General features: G+C 43.4%; 1 protein-coding gene across 5 annotated transcripts in view; it reads right to left on the reverse strand.

Moving 5' to 3' along the window:
- Positions 1 to 4,117: 4,117 nt before the first annotated feature.
- The window catches only part of ARHGEF12 (Rho guanine nucleotide exchange factor 12), a 149,809-nt gene continuing 140,043 nt past the window's right edge, over positions 4,118 to 13,883 (reverse strand). For all 5 annotated transcript variants that reach the window (XM_027036747.2, XM_027036748.2, XM_027036746.2 and 2 more), the window contains 6 exons: positions 13,772 to 13,851; positions 13,239 to 13,472; positions 11,185 to 11,652; positions 10,070 to 10,386; positions 8,728 to 8,797; positions 4,118 to 8,114 (listed from right to left, as the gene is read on the reverse strand). In XM_027036747.2, the coding sequence (XP_026892548.1) occupies positions 8,104 to 8,114; positions 8,728 to 8,797; positions 10,070 to 10,386; positions 11,185 to 11,652; positions 13,239 to 13,472; positions 13,772 to 13,851 (1,180 nt within the window). In that variant the 3' untranslated portion in view covers positions 4,118 to 8,103. The remainder of the gene's footprint in view (positions 8,115 to 8,727; positions 8,798 to 10,069; positions 10,387 to 11,184; positions 11,653 to 13,238; positions 13,473 to 13,771; positions 13,852 to 13,883) is intronic.

Consider the following 13,883-nt stretch of genomic DNA (forward strand, 5'->3'; position numbering starts at 1 on the left):
TGAGGTCAGGAAAGCATAGAGCTTACCTGAGACTACCCATCAATTTCATAGGACTATCAGCATTGGAGGGACCTAAGAGAACAATCATCTAACTTCCTCAGTATAAGATGAGAAAACAGAGGTCCAGATAGGGTAAATGACTTGTTCTAGGTTAGACAATGAACTAATAATATAAGAGCAGAGAGTAGAAAGAACTCTACTTTGGTCTTGCTTCCTTGGTCTTATTATGGCTCTCCCTAAGGATTGGAGGAGAAGGCAGGGAGAAACCCCAGAAACCCTGCCACAAATTGGACTCCAGGCCACGATGTCTGGGCTACAGGGTTTGGGTTCTCTAGAAAAGGTCTCAAAGTATATGAAATTCATACTCATATGAATTTGAATATTGTTTATGGTCTTCACTACAGTAGATATGGGCAACATATGCATTTTCAGGAAGATAAAACACGAAGTCTCATTAAATAACCACAATATAACTCAGTTTCCCATTAGTTAAAAATATAAGCAGCACAGGACGCCTGGATGGCTCTGTCGGTCAAGCATCCAACTTCGGCTCAGGTCATGATCTCATGGTTCGTGGGTTCGAGCCCCGAGTTGGGCTCTGTGCTGACAGCTCAGAGCCTGGAGCCTGCTTCGGATTCCGTGTCTCCCTCTCTCTCTGCCCCTTCCCCCACTTGTGCTCTCTCTCTCAAAAATAAACAAAAAAGTTAAAAAAAATATAAGCAGCTCATATATTTTAAGGAAATAAAGAGGTTTCAAAACAGCCAAGATCTAGCTTTAACTGGAAGATAAACCCAAGGAGTACTAGCACATTGCATACACATGATTTTGAAGTTTCTGGAACATCGACTATCAACCACACTCCGTCCCATTATAACAGTAACACCAAAGCAGCACACATCCAACATACAGGTTTCTTAAAAACCAAGGTTCTTACTAAATCAAGTTTTTTCTTTCTTTCTTTACATTTAAAAGAACAATTAGGTTAAAAGAGTATATTATAGAGGCTAGCAACGAATTTTGAAAAAATGAACATACACTCTCTCCTCCCCTTCCTCCTTCTCTCTCTCTCTCTCTCTCTCTCTCTCTCTCTCTCACACACACACACACACACACACACACACACACACACACACGAGCCTAGAGTTTGGACATACAAAACCATTATAAAACATGAAATATGGCTGCATTAGTAAGAGAGATATTTACATGTTCTAAATTCATTAATCATTTTTCACCGTCCCTGCTTTACGCATTCAACTCCTAGAATAAAACACCACCACCACCACCATCTTTAGACACCAATCGCACGCCTGGAAATTTCTCATTCCCTCCTCGCAACAACTCCGTTAAGTATTACTGACTCTCATTTACGGCTGAGGAAATGGAATCTAGAGGGAACCTGCTTATGGTGACACAGCAAGTAAGCAGAAGTGAATCTGGATTGTCTTAGTTCAGGGTCTTTTCACCACACGATCAGTTTTCAAAGTATGGTCTCCAAACCCCTGGCAGTCCCCGAGACTCTTTCAGGGGCATAAAGAGTCATAACTATTTTCACTGAACTACCGATTTGGAAATTTGTGTCCACCACCATGAAGCTTTCTGATGAGATCAGTCATTGAGGTCAATAAATGTGAGCTTTGGATACCATATAAAGAAACGGGGGCGCCTGGGTGGCTCAGTCGGTTAAGTGTCCAACTTTAGCTCAGATCATGATCTCAGGTTCGTGGGTTTGAGCCCGGGGTCGGGCACTGTGCTGTCTGCCCAGAGCCTGGAGTCTGCTCTTGATTCTGTGTCTCACTCTTTTCTGCCCCTCTCCCGCTCATGTTCTCTCTCAAAAATAAACATTAAAAAAAAAAAAGGGTCAACATTTGAAGGCCTACATAATTCGGCAAATCAGTGTTTCCCAAATTACTGATACAGGATATTACAAAATTATGCATAGGTAAAAGATTCCATCCTTCACCCATTTAAAGTATGAAATGGACTGATGGATTTTAGTGTAACAAAGGACAAAAATGTTACTGATGGGGCTTCAGATTCCACACTGCAGCTCTTTTAAGAAACTACTACTTGTCAGAAGTTTCAGTGTGGTATCCAAGAAGATCCACAATCATCTGAAGAAAGCTATTAAAATACTTTTCCCCTTTTTAAAATAGATGTGTGAAGCCGGATTGTCTTCATAGACTTCAACCAAAACAACATGGCACACCAGACTGCATGCAAGAACAGAAATGGGGATCTGGTTGTTTTCCACCAGGACAGGCTGAAGGCATTTGAAAAACTAGGGAGGCCTGGGTGGCTCAGTCGGTTGAGGGTCTGACTTGGCTCAGGTCATGATCTCACGATTCGTGAGTCTGAGTCCCGCATCAGGCTAGCTGCTGTCAGCATGGAGCCCGCTTCAGATCCTCCGGGAGCGCTGCATCAGGCTCTGTGCTGACAGCTCAGAGTCTGGAGCCTGCTTTGGATTCTGTGTCTCCCTCTCTGCCCCTCCCCTGCTCACACTCTGTCTCTCTCAAAAAATAAACATTTAAAAAATTTAAATTAAGATTCTCTCTCTCTCTCTTTTTGCCCCTCTCCCCTGTTCACTCTCCCCCTGCCCAAAAAAAGATTGAGAATGGCTGCCCTTTATTATTTAAAATAATAGAGGGCAGAAAAAATTTCTCTGTACAGATGCTCCTCCAAAAACTTTAAAAAATTACCAAGATACACCCTCATTATTGTTACTGATCAGAATGTTGACTGGGTGGCCCCACCCCGTGGTCACATGTACAAAGAAAGAGATCCCCTGGAATAAAATGCTATAAAAGAAGCCTTAAGTTATAGGTAGGTACCAAAGCACCCTAAGCAAATAAGGGGGAAAGACTGGGACAGAAAGAGAGCTCTACCTACCTTAAATGATCTCACATCAAGGCCTCGGCTGACGCTCAGGGAATGATGGTGTCTCCCTAATAACAGGTGGCAGAACCAACCCACTCCCTGACGGCTAAGATCAGGCAAGGGCTTGCAGTTTGTAATACGAATTACACTTCACGTTAGAGAAAGAGATGGGCAACACCTACATCTAGCTATTTACCTGTAATATTTTAGGACATTCATCATAGTAGAAAGCCATCAAGTCCAACTGAAAAGCAACTATTCATCCAGATAGACCCTCTTATCTTTCAAAGTGGTATTAAACTTTTGGTGAGCCAGTCATTTAGCTTGGAAGAGGACAGCAAAAAGTGAAAGCAACTGCTCATATGCAACGACAGTATTTTATTTTTGCCACTCTTCTTAGAAGATGGCCATCCAGGAGTGGGGATGGAACAGGCATGCGTTTCCCTACCGGTTATGCTCATAAACACAGCCACAAGCACAAACAGGTTCATTTCTGCAAAGTACATTTGCGTATTCTTCAGTTTTAGAAAGCTTAACTAAAAAATCCTACAAAATACTGAGCATTTTTTGTCACGCTTATTAGATCTATCAGCCAAATGTGCCCCCAAATGACTGAAAACTAAAATATCATCCCAAGAATAAGTCGAATGATACCTCTGTGTCAAAACCAACATACCAAAAAGCCCAAAAGTTGAAACGGGGTCCATAAAAGCATAGAAATATTGCTACTTTAGGAAGTCCAGCACTGGGGATAAGAATGGTAAAAAAGACATCATATTTTCATTTAGGGTGGCATTAAACCAAAGTCATTTTCAAGTGAACCATAAAAGCTGCCCCATTAATCCCACTGATTTATACACTTAAAAGATGGTTAAGATGACAAATTTTACGTTACATATGTTTTACAATTTAAAAAATACATACCAAAAATCATCGAACTGTACACATTAAATGAGTGAACCGTGCGAAATGTGAATTATGTCTCAATGAAGCTGTTAGAGAGCAAAAGCACCGCCCCGGACGCTGCGGCAACACCCGCCGTCGGTGTCCTCACGGAGGCTGGCCCATCACAGAGACGAGCTGGCTCGTCTGGCTAGTAAAGATGCTCTAACAAGCAGGAAGCTGCTCGACAGTCACTTGCCAGTAAGATGAATGAAGGCCTCCTTGGGGCCTCAACTTTTCTAATGCAACTCGGAGAAGACAAACCAAGAAGAACATAAATAAAAAGCCACATACTTGGTTCCTTTAAGCATATTTAATATTTGAACTCTCATTTTCTATTTTCCCAGACCCCAGAAAACAGAAAGTTTTTAGATGACCAATATTTTGTTCCAGAAACATACAGCCTTATCAGCTAATTCATAAAAGAGCTATTTTACAAAGGTACATCTGGATAATTAGAACAATAAAGTCTTTTAGGCATTTCAAAATGTGATCAGTAAAAATACATGATTATTAATAAAGTTCTTTTAAAGATAGTTCCAGATTTTTTTAAAAGTAATTTCTGTTAAAGAGTACATGATTGTATGGTGAACAAGGAAAATAAAATGTTCTAGTAGGAAGAGGCTTATTAAAAATAACCAATAGTGTGCACATTACAGTTACCACTTTTGCAGTACATCTGCTTAGCCATTGGCACCTGGAAATGGCAGACAGGGCTTCCTTCTACGAGGTACGTTGTTCTTCCACCAATTTATTATCAAAACCCTCAGTACCAGTGGGGAAGGCATACGGAACGAGGCAAAAGAAACTCTTTTCTCGAAGAAGGAACTATTTTGCAGATCAACGAAAGGGGTGGGTCAGAAAACAAACGAACAAAACAAACAAAAACGAAAAAAAACCCCATGATTTAAAACAAAAATTGTAACAGGAGGGGGAAGAAACCAGCCAGCAGAAAGATGACTACACGGTCCTGACAATTTTGTATTCTGAGGTCCTCTGTACACAATTCTCAATGGTGCCCTCTGTGACGTATACAGAAGGAAATATTGACCAAAGCTCTAGCAGTTCAAAATAACATCATACACCACCTTCAGAGAAGACAGTTTCCAGTTTGAAATAGAGAAGCTCCATGTAATACACCAAATTTACCAACATCAAAAGAAAAAAAAAAGTATGCAAGTAAAAGACAACTCACAGGAAGCCTTAATTATCTTCTCTAGCTTCTAAAAAGAAGAAAAAATAAGCTTTTCTCCTTTACTCTCACATTAGGTTCCCCCTCTTGCCTCCAAAAAAACAAATAAAAACTGTCTTAAACAGTGGTTAGAAGTTGTTTTGGGGAATGGGAAGCCAGAAAACTAATGAAATGCGCCTTCTTACGGTACGATAGAATAGTTACAGTTTAGGTTCTAAAAGCCAAGATAACTCAAGCAGTCCAAGTTGGCTGATTTTAAAGTATGTAATCATGATTTTAAATTATAGCACTTTGGGGGCTTGCTGATTTGCCTTGATTAACTCTGTTCTCTGAAAAGGAAGGAGACACTCCAAATGTAATTTGCCACTTAATAGCAAAGGAGCCATCAGGCCCACAAGAGAGAGCACAGGGTCACAGCAGGTCACTTGGATGGCTAAAGCCCAGCCCTCCTGCTCTGGGAAGGTTGCTGTGTTCACCACCCTTGATTCCAGCTTCTAGTCAGGTAACCTGGGAGAAAACAGCTTCGCTGGGGACCACTGTCGCTCAAAGACACTAGGAATATCTAATTCCATTGTCCTGAAAGGCAGATATGGTATCAAAGTAAAATGGCTGTGATTATAACGGCCAAAAAAATGGAAGGTGTAGGAGGCAATGCTGGGAAGGAGGCGGGAGGAAGGTAGGCTGGAGGATAAAAAGAACACACTCAAAATTGTGGAATCTTTTCAGACTCAGACTTTGTCTTGGGGCTTCATTTAAAAATCCAGATATGAGTTTATTTGGAAGTACTAGAGCTACGGTCAAAGTATTTTTCCAGTTAGCCCTGTTCCAAGGAGAGCTTCAACTGCAGGAAAAGCAAAGCCAATAGTTGTTAAGGGCGAGATACACTGGCTGAGCTAGAAGAGAAACCCAAACGCTGTTGACCTACAAAGCTTCTTGAGTGCTAGGGAATTATGGGATTACCCTGTACTGTCTGAATTTAAGATAAAAGTTCCATTTACAGTTCCCTTTCTCCAGATTAAATGCCAGCTGATGACCCCGGTGTCAGGTGGCCACGGGCGTGTTGCCCTTTTGGTTGCGAGTGACTACGTCATCTCCAGCAGCACTACATGATCATTTGGCTTTTCCACTCGCTTCTCTTAAGAGATACAGAAAGTTCAAGTCCCAAGCTTCCCTTACTAGCTTCTGCCTCTAAAATTTTTAAGCCCACTCAGATTTAATTGATACTTGGTCTACGACTCAAAATAGAATTCTAATTTATAGATGAGGTCCAACAGTCCAAATTGGTCTACTTCAAAACATAGGTCAGATTTGAAAAAGGCAGGAAATAGGAATCCGGACTTAGATGAGCTTGTTAAATTGTAGTGGTGTTTACAAAAGCAGTAGGGAATCCTTACCGGCTTGCGATGAGAGTGCGGGGGAAGAGTAAAATTACTTCCTGATTACCCACAGAGTTCAGAGGGCACTACTGAAATGAGCAGTGGAGGTACTCTTTATGTAGTAACAGAATTTGAAGACTTGACCCATGATTTAGCTTTAGTTGGCAAAAATACTCCAAAACACATATACCCGATGCACAAAGAAAACCACAGAAAGCCAATATCACTGAAGGAGTTCTCAAGTTACAGTTCTGAAACATTTACCCTCTGCAGGGGGCAGCCAATACTACAATTCATTCTAGAGCAGGCAGTTAGCAACCCCTTGCCCACAGTATCCAGTGTATGCTCTGGTCTGCAACTTTTAAGGTCGGTCATGCACCAGTGTGGAAAAAGCTCCGGCAGTGAAGTCAGAGGAAGTCATTCGGGAGCTGGTTTGAGCGGCTCTGCCTTCTCCGCCTCATCTCTCTCCACTCCACTCGAGGCTGTCCTTTGAACTCAGAGAGCCCTTTGGCACCCATCAGTGCAAAATTAATATTAAGAGTCAAACCTCCAGGTACTAAAATTTTACTGGCCTTCTATTCAGCAGTACCCGTGGCTAATGAGAGCCATGGTTCAACTCAGTAGTGATTCAGTTAGATAACCTTCCCAAACTCTTTTCCCCGCTCCCATCCCCCCTTCCTCAGCACCCCCACCCCCGCCACCATCTGAAGCATCTCCATTTGTTTGTTTTTACTTCCCGCTCAACCTGCAGGGATAATTTACACAAGTGCCGAAGTCTAATGTATAATTATAAAAATGAAACAATACCAAGAATAGCAAATTTATAGCCAAGAAAATAAAATTTGCTTTCCTCTCCCTCCCAAATCCCTACCCTCGATAGAAAGAAGACAAGAAGAACACACCGATTTTCAAGTGCCTGCTCTTTAGTACACTGAGGATTTCTGTTAATTGGGGGTTGATCCCGGCTACAGAGAAGAGGTGCTCGCCTCACGTGGGAGGAAGCCCACCTAGCTCTCTGCCCATCTGGGTAGCACACGGCTCAAGTCCTCCGCACACAGGAGCGGAGCCACGGGCATACTATGCCTTTGAGGTGACCCTCAAAGACGACGCCCACTGGGCAGCAGAGGGCATGCAATACAGTTTAGTGGAAGCTAGATGCTCCTTGCTCCCCTTGCTTACTTCCCCCTCTCCTTCACCTCTCTACCCAACCTCCTAACACCTTATCCTGAACTCTTGGCTTCAGGAGCAACTGACCCTTGGGTGTACTAAATACAAAGGGCTAAAACTCTCACTACTCAAAACAAAACATGGCAAAATAAAAATTAAAATGTGCTTTCAAATACGGAATGAAGTCAAATAAATACATCTGATTTTCTCTTTTTCTTAAGTCTAAGTAAAATTTCATATCCTACACCCAAAGCTCTATACATTTGGTTTCTGTTGTGAATCAAAATGAATTTCCGATAGTGAGGAGAGCAGAGTGAGAGAACGAATACTCCCTCACTGACAGACCAGTGCAGCTGCCAGACTGTGAAGAACTAGTCCCGCTCTGGGCGCCCGGGCACATGGCTGCCCCGGGGTGGGGGGAGGGGGGTGGTTCACAGGCAGACCCTCTGGGACACACTCTTCTCTGCACCCACGGTGGAGCCAGGATGGGTGATACAAGGCCGACGCTCAAAATCCAACAACCTTCAGTCACCTCCAGGACACGCGGCTCTAACTTTTATCTGGGAAGAATAAAGACATGCGGAGATCCAATTAAGAAGAACAAATGAACACTCAGAGAATACCGAGAGGTGAGGTCTGAGGGCATGGCTGGGTCTTTTGTTCACTGGATCAGAACAGCCTCATTCGAAAGCACGTAAGCAGATGGGTACAAGTCGCGTCACCGAGCACAGATCCATTTGCGGTCGCGGGGAGACACCGCTCTGGCTGTCGGGACAGACACCGGAGTACAGCCAGGCCCGAGGAGCACCAAGCCCCCTCGCAACAGCACTGGCAGATCTCTAAGGAACCTAGGATTGCCCAGGCTTCCCACCGCCCTGCTTTCTGCTTCTGTAAAGGTGAAGAAAGACGGGGCGGGGGAACGGGGGAGTGTGCGGTGGGGAGGGACCGCACAGGACAACTGATGGCCGCGGCTCCTCTCACAAGAGGAAGAGCACAGTCAGCAAATGGCAGCCTCTGCCTGATAGATGATGTTTGGAAACAAGCAGTTTTTTAAAGACAGGAGAGAAATGGAATCTCAGAAGGCTTCCACTTTAAAGAATAATAAATCATTTCATCCAATGTACTGTTCAGGCAGAATGATTCTAGAGTCTGGAGTCCACAATTTTCACATACCTGAGTGCTTGTCTGTGAGGGCTGATCCAGCCAGCCTTTGGCAAAGAATGTTGTAACTTTCCTCCACCTTCTGTAAAATAAAACCCATAGGTTTTCATTTGAACATCCTAATCTTTCTTTATGAAAACAGGAAAGAAAGCTTTTGCATATTACTGGTACATGCCTCTAAATGTCCACATTAATGTCATTAACAATTTTGTTAGTGGGGAAGAAGAGGAAACTTCATTCCTGTAAAAAAATTCTCCCTTGAGTGAATAACTTAAAACCTTCTCGTGTAAAGGTGATTCTCCCACCCCTAGAGTCACCCTGAAAATGGTCCCATAGGTGACATGAACGGTGGTAGAGCCAATCTGCCCACAATGGCCTAGGAGATATCTCATCAGCTCTGGGATGAGGGAAACACCGACCAAGTGAGGTTAAAAGAAAAACTAAGATGGGTGGCTCAGTCGGTTAAGCGTCTGACTTCAGCTCAGGTCATGATCTTGCGGTTCGTGGGTTCAAGCCCCACATCAGGCTGTGTGCTGACCACTCAGAGCCTGGAGCCTGCTTCGGATTCCGTGTCTCCTCCCTCTGCCCCTCCCCAACTCACACTCTGTGTCTCTTTCTCTCTCTCTAGAATAAATAAACACAAAAAAATTTTGTGTGTGTAAATAAAGAAAATTAAAAAGGAAGACCAGTCTTTAGCTAAAAGGCTAAGATCACTTTTAATATTGTTTGCAAAGTAATGAAAAAATGTTTGGGCTCTAGCAGTTGTATCTACTGATGACAAACTTTAAGATAAAGTCCTTTTCTCAGAAATTACCACCTAAGTCAGTTCTGAAATAGTGGCCCATACGGTGACAGCTTCAACTACCAACTCACAAAAATCCATTCATGTCCAGATTTTCAGATTACGGGAGCCATTGGAGCCAGTGTCTATGTGTCAAAGCGGCTGGGAAACTACTGACACCACGTAACGATTTGCAGATAATTAATAAGTGAAAGCATTTTCTAGCCTAGATTCATAACGACACAAACCCCACCTCCGTCAGCTTGCTATTCACATTTTCTCATGGAGGCCAGCCAGTCATCCCAAATATATTTGGGTTCTTAAACTTAGAAACCCAAACAAACACACTGTCTACAGTGCTACAACCTTTTCCTGTTTTTGTGATCTGCAACCAGATAAACAGTGCTGATTTCGGCTTTTTATCCAGGTCTGTTCATGGATACTGGTCAAAGAAAACAGCAAATCTAGAACCTGAACAAGCTTACTGACATCAACATGTCAGTTGTTCTGTACGTCCTCTCTGTTAGGTATGTTTCTTTACCCCAGCCATGAGGACACGGACATCTGAGGTACCTTTAAGTGTTCAAGGTCAGCCTCGATCTTACGAATGTACTCCATGATCTGGCTTTGTGAGTCTGCACAAGAGGGGGGACTCTGGATCTCAAAACAGGAATCCTCCATAGCTCCCCAGCGCTGCTGGACCAGGAATTCCGGGGTGAACGGTGAGAGCGCCCCATCGGAATGGGCGTTCTGGGGAGAATGCTGCTGCTGGCCGGCAGAGTCCATGGGGGGGGCGCCTGTCGTGGGCGGTGGGGGGAGTGAGGAAGCAACCTCCTCATCCGTGGAGCTCTCCTGCACCGCATCGTAGCCGTCAAGGATCAAATAGTTTCCTATTGACAGAGACGGAAGAGCCTGATGAGCTTGGTGCCGCCATCCTCGCATCAAAAAACAGAGACGAGGGGATATGCTGACAACTTTCAAAGCCACTAAAGATGGAGAAAAGCCATTAATTCTCCAATCCTCAAGTTCAGTTTTAAGTACATCAGGGTCTTCGCACTTTGGCTTGAAGCTAAACTTAGCACACTTTCATGGTAAATCTCCAAAAAACTTCGTGTTAGTGTCTTAAAAGTCAAAAGCTGCAAACTGCAAAGTCCCCATATGATCCTGCCACAAATGCCCTAGCCAAACAGTCCTCGTACCTCATGGTGCACCACCTTCTCCCTCACCCTGCACCTAGCCACCGCCAGACGCTTGCTCTTGCCCAGCGGCCTGCGTGCCCCCGCTCTCTCCTAGAGTCCTCTGCACCCCGACCCTGGTTGCCGACTGCCCTATCAATCTCTGCCGCCTCTGACTTATTTTTCCTCCTAATTCTTCTTACTGTCTGACATCTGTTTACTCAGTTACCATTATTCTTTCCTCTCCTAGTACTTAAGCTTCCCAAGAATAGTGGATTTTTCTGTGTTATCAATGCCGTATCTCCCAGCTCCTACGATGGGGTCTGGCATAGAGCAGATTCAGTCATCATTTACTGCATGAAAGATAAATGCTACACACACACACACACACACACACACACACACACACACACACACACGAGAATGCGTAGATACCCAAACATCCATCTCAGCACAGCACACAGCACAGTTAATGACCATCAAAATCAAAGTTTAAATGTGAAAGAAACTTGCCTGAGATGCGCAAATTAACATCCTCTTCCTTCTTAACCACTCCATCACCTTCTGATGGATTATCATCACTATGTGCTTCCCGGGCATCAAAAAAGTGCTCTCCACTCTCATCAAGACTCCCTTCTGGCTCTGCAGGAGGCATCTCTGGGGTCATAATCATGTGGTCCATTACTAAAATGTTACTTGCCTGGCTATCTTGGAATGCCAGTACCACTGAATCTCGTGGAGCAGAAGATTCAGTTGAAGTCCGTGGACTGTAACAAGTGGAAATGTCACCACTTTCAGTTCTAAAGGACACCTGTCCTTCACCAGGAGGACAGGCCTTACTATTTTCAGAGTTCTGGGTTACACTGTCTGTCTGCACTCCGGAAGACGCTGTTCCGTATCTCGGGAAACGTGACCAGTCTTCCTGAGTGCTCTTCTCAGCCAAACCCAGCTGTTGTACAAGCAACTGCTTCAACAAGCCCACTGAAAGATTTAGGAGGGAGGAGAAAACACACATTCACAACAATAGCCTCAGACTGCCAGAATTAAATTCGTCTGCGGAACTACCAATTATTTCAAAAAGTATCTTTTTCGTAGAGTCAAAATATTAATTTCATACCATCATTTTTTTTGTTTTGTATTGAAAAATGAGATAAAGCACCATCTAGAAAATATTTAATATCAAACAAGACTTGAAAAGATGTAAGTAAGCCTTCTGAATGAGGAGATACTCCTGTTCAGAACAGCTAATACCATGCCTTTGTCTATTTTTGATTCCATGCAACCTGAATAATACCCCGAAAGTACTTTTTAAAAAGATGTTAAAAAGCTGTGTTATGCTAGAAAAGAAGCCCTGAAAGTTTTGCTTTTTCCAGAAGCCGACACTGTATACACAGGTGTTATTTTTTCTAATTTTATTAGACACACAGAACATTTATCATTTTATAATAATCCAAAGAATCTCCTTACATGGTGACGAAAATAAAGTTGCCTTATAATAAAATTTAATTTCAATGATTTGGTAGCATGTATAGTTTCAAAGGATAAGAACATATTTAGTAGTTTTTAAAAAATGACCTTACTAGTGGGACAGTGTTAGTCAAACCATCAGAAATCATTCTGACTGTCAGAATCAGGAGACTCTAGAATGAATTAGATTTTAAAGAACTTGACCAATTCCGTACTTTTCACTCTGGCTTAATTTCTATCTTGTTTCTCTAGGGAAACTGTCTCCATACAGGTCTGAGTCTTTGGCCCTCTGTCCTGCTCTACCTTCATTTCCCGAGAGATATGATGAATTCCTATGGCTCTGACATTCAAACCCATCTCTTTCTCTGTCCTCTCCCCAAAGCTCCAGGCTTAAAACTCCCAACTTCCTGCTCATCACTTCCCCTTAAATAGCTTGCCAGTTTTCAAATTGAGCCCGTAATCTCTGGTAAATAAAAAAAGGAAACGATAGGGTGCCTGGGTGGCTCAGTGGGTTGAGCATCTGACTCTTGATTTTGACTTCACGTCATGATCACAAGGTTGTGGGATCGAGCCCTGTGTCGATCAGATCACACTGCGCTCCCCTGCGCTGTGCCACCCTTCAAATTCGGAGGACTCAATCTGGTATTCAAGGTTCACAACAGCTGGCCTCAGCGTCCCACCTTCCACCTTTCCCACCTTATCTCCCCTGCCTCCTTGAGCTCACAGGGTCTACCTGCGGCTCTCTGAACACACTCAAGAGTTTTCTGCCTCTGTGCTTCTGGCCCTATCACTATTCTGATCTGCATGTTTTCTACATGCCTATCTGAATCCTGCCCATTCTTCAAGGTGATAATCACATCCCCCTTGTTTCCTGATGCATCTCTCTCTGGTCACCACCACCAGATCAACTGTAACAACCTGTACCCGTTAACTTTAAAAGGTGGGAGGAAGTGTTCTATCATCTTCCCAACGAGATAGTACAATTCTTTAAGGGAAAAGTCAGAGTTTAAACTTCCTTGTTCTCCCTAAATGGCTGCGTGGTACACGACACAACTCTGGCACTTCACAAACATCTGTGTTAACTTATGAACAGCACTTACAATTCCTTAGTGCGTCCAAGGCCCACCGTTCTTCTGAGGCAGGCAAGTGCGGGTCTGGGATTGGGATTTGGTAACTTGCTCCAGCTTCCTGCAGAGTCCCATCTGCATGCCGCTCCTTAGCAAACTGTCTCTCAGCCACAAACAGATCATCTACCTCGGACTTCCCAGAGGCACCCAGTGAATGAGACTGAGGTTTTGACGATATTAGGGGAGACTCTAATCCCAAATCTCTGTCTGTTCAATGGAACAGAAAAAGTAGAATAGATCTTAAGCAAAACTTTTAACTTTCAATGTGAAGCATTCAGGAAATACCTGAAAAAATAACCACAAGAGTACAGAGATCATCTGCTGTTAAGTGAAAGACACGGCACTTGGAGCAGTGTTAAAATGGCACACGAAAGGCTCATAAGTGAAGTCTGTTAAAAGAAACAGCTTATGCGAGAATCTGCAAAGTCCAAAAGACGTAAAGCCTCTTTGCGTCTTAGTAATATTTAGACTCCACTCTTCCAGGCAAACCTAACAGATCAGTTTACCTGGACTCTGCAGACCAGGGACTGAAATGCTATGATGCTCCACTTTTAATTTTGGAGGTTCTTCTTCATCGTTGTCTCCTCTATGGAAGAAAGAAAACCATCTTTCAGCTTC

The sequence above is a fragment of the Acinonyx jubatus genome, chromosome D1 (assembly GCF_027475565.1).
Source record: "Acinonyx jubatus isolate Ajub_Pintada_27869175 chromosome D1, VMU_Ajub_asm_v1.0, whole genome shotgun sequence".
NCBI lineage: Eukaryota > Metazoa > Chordata > Mammalia > Carnivora > Felidae > Acinonyx > Acinonyx jubatus.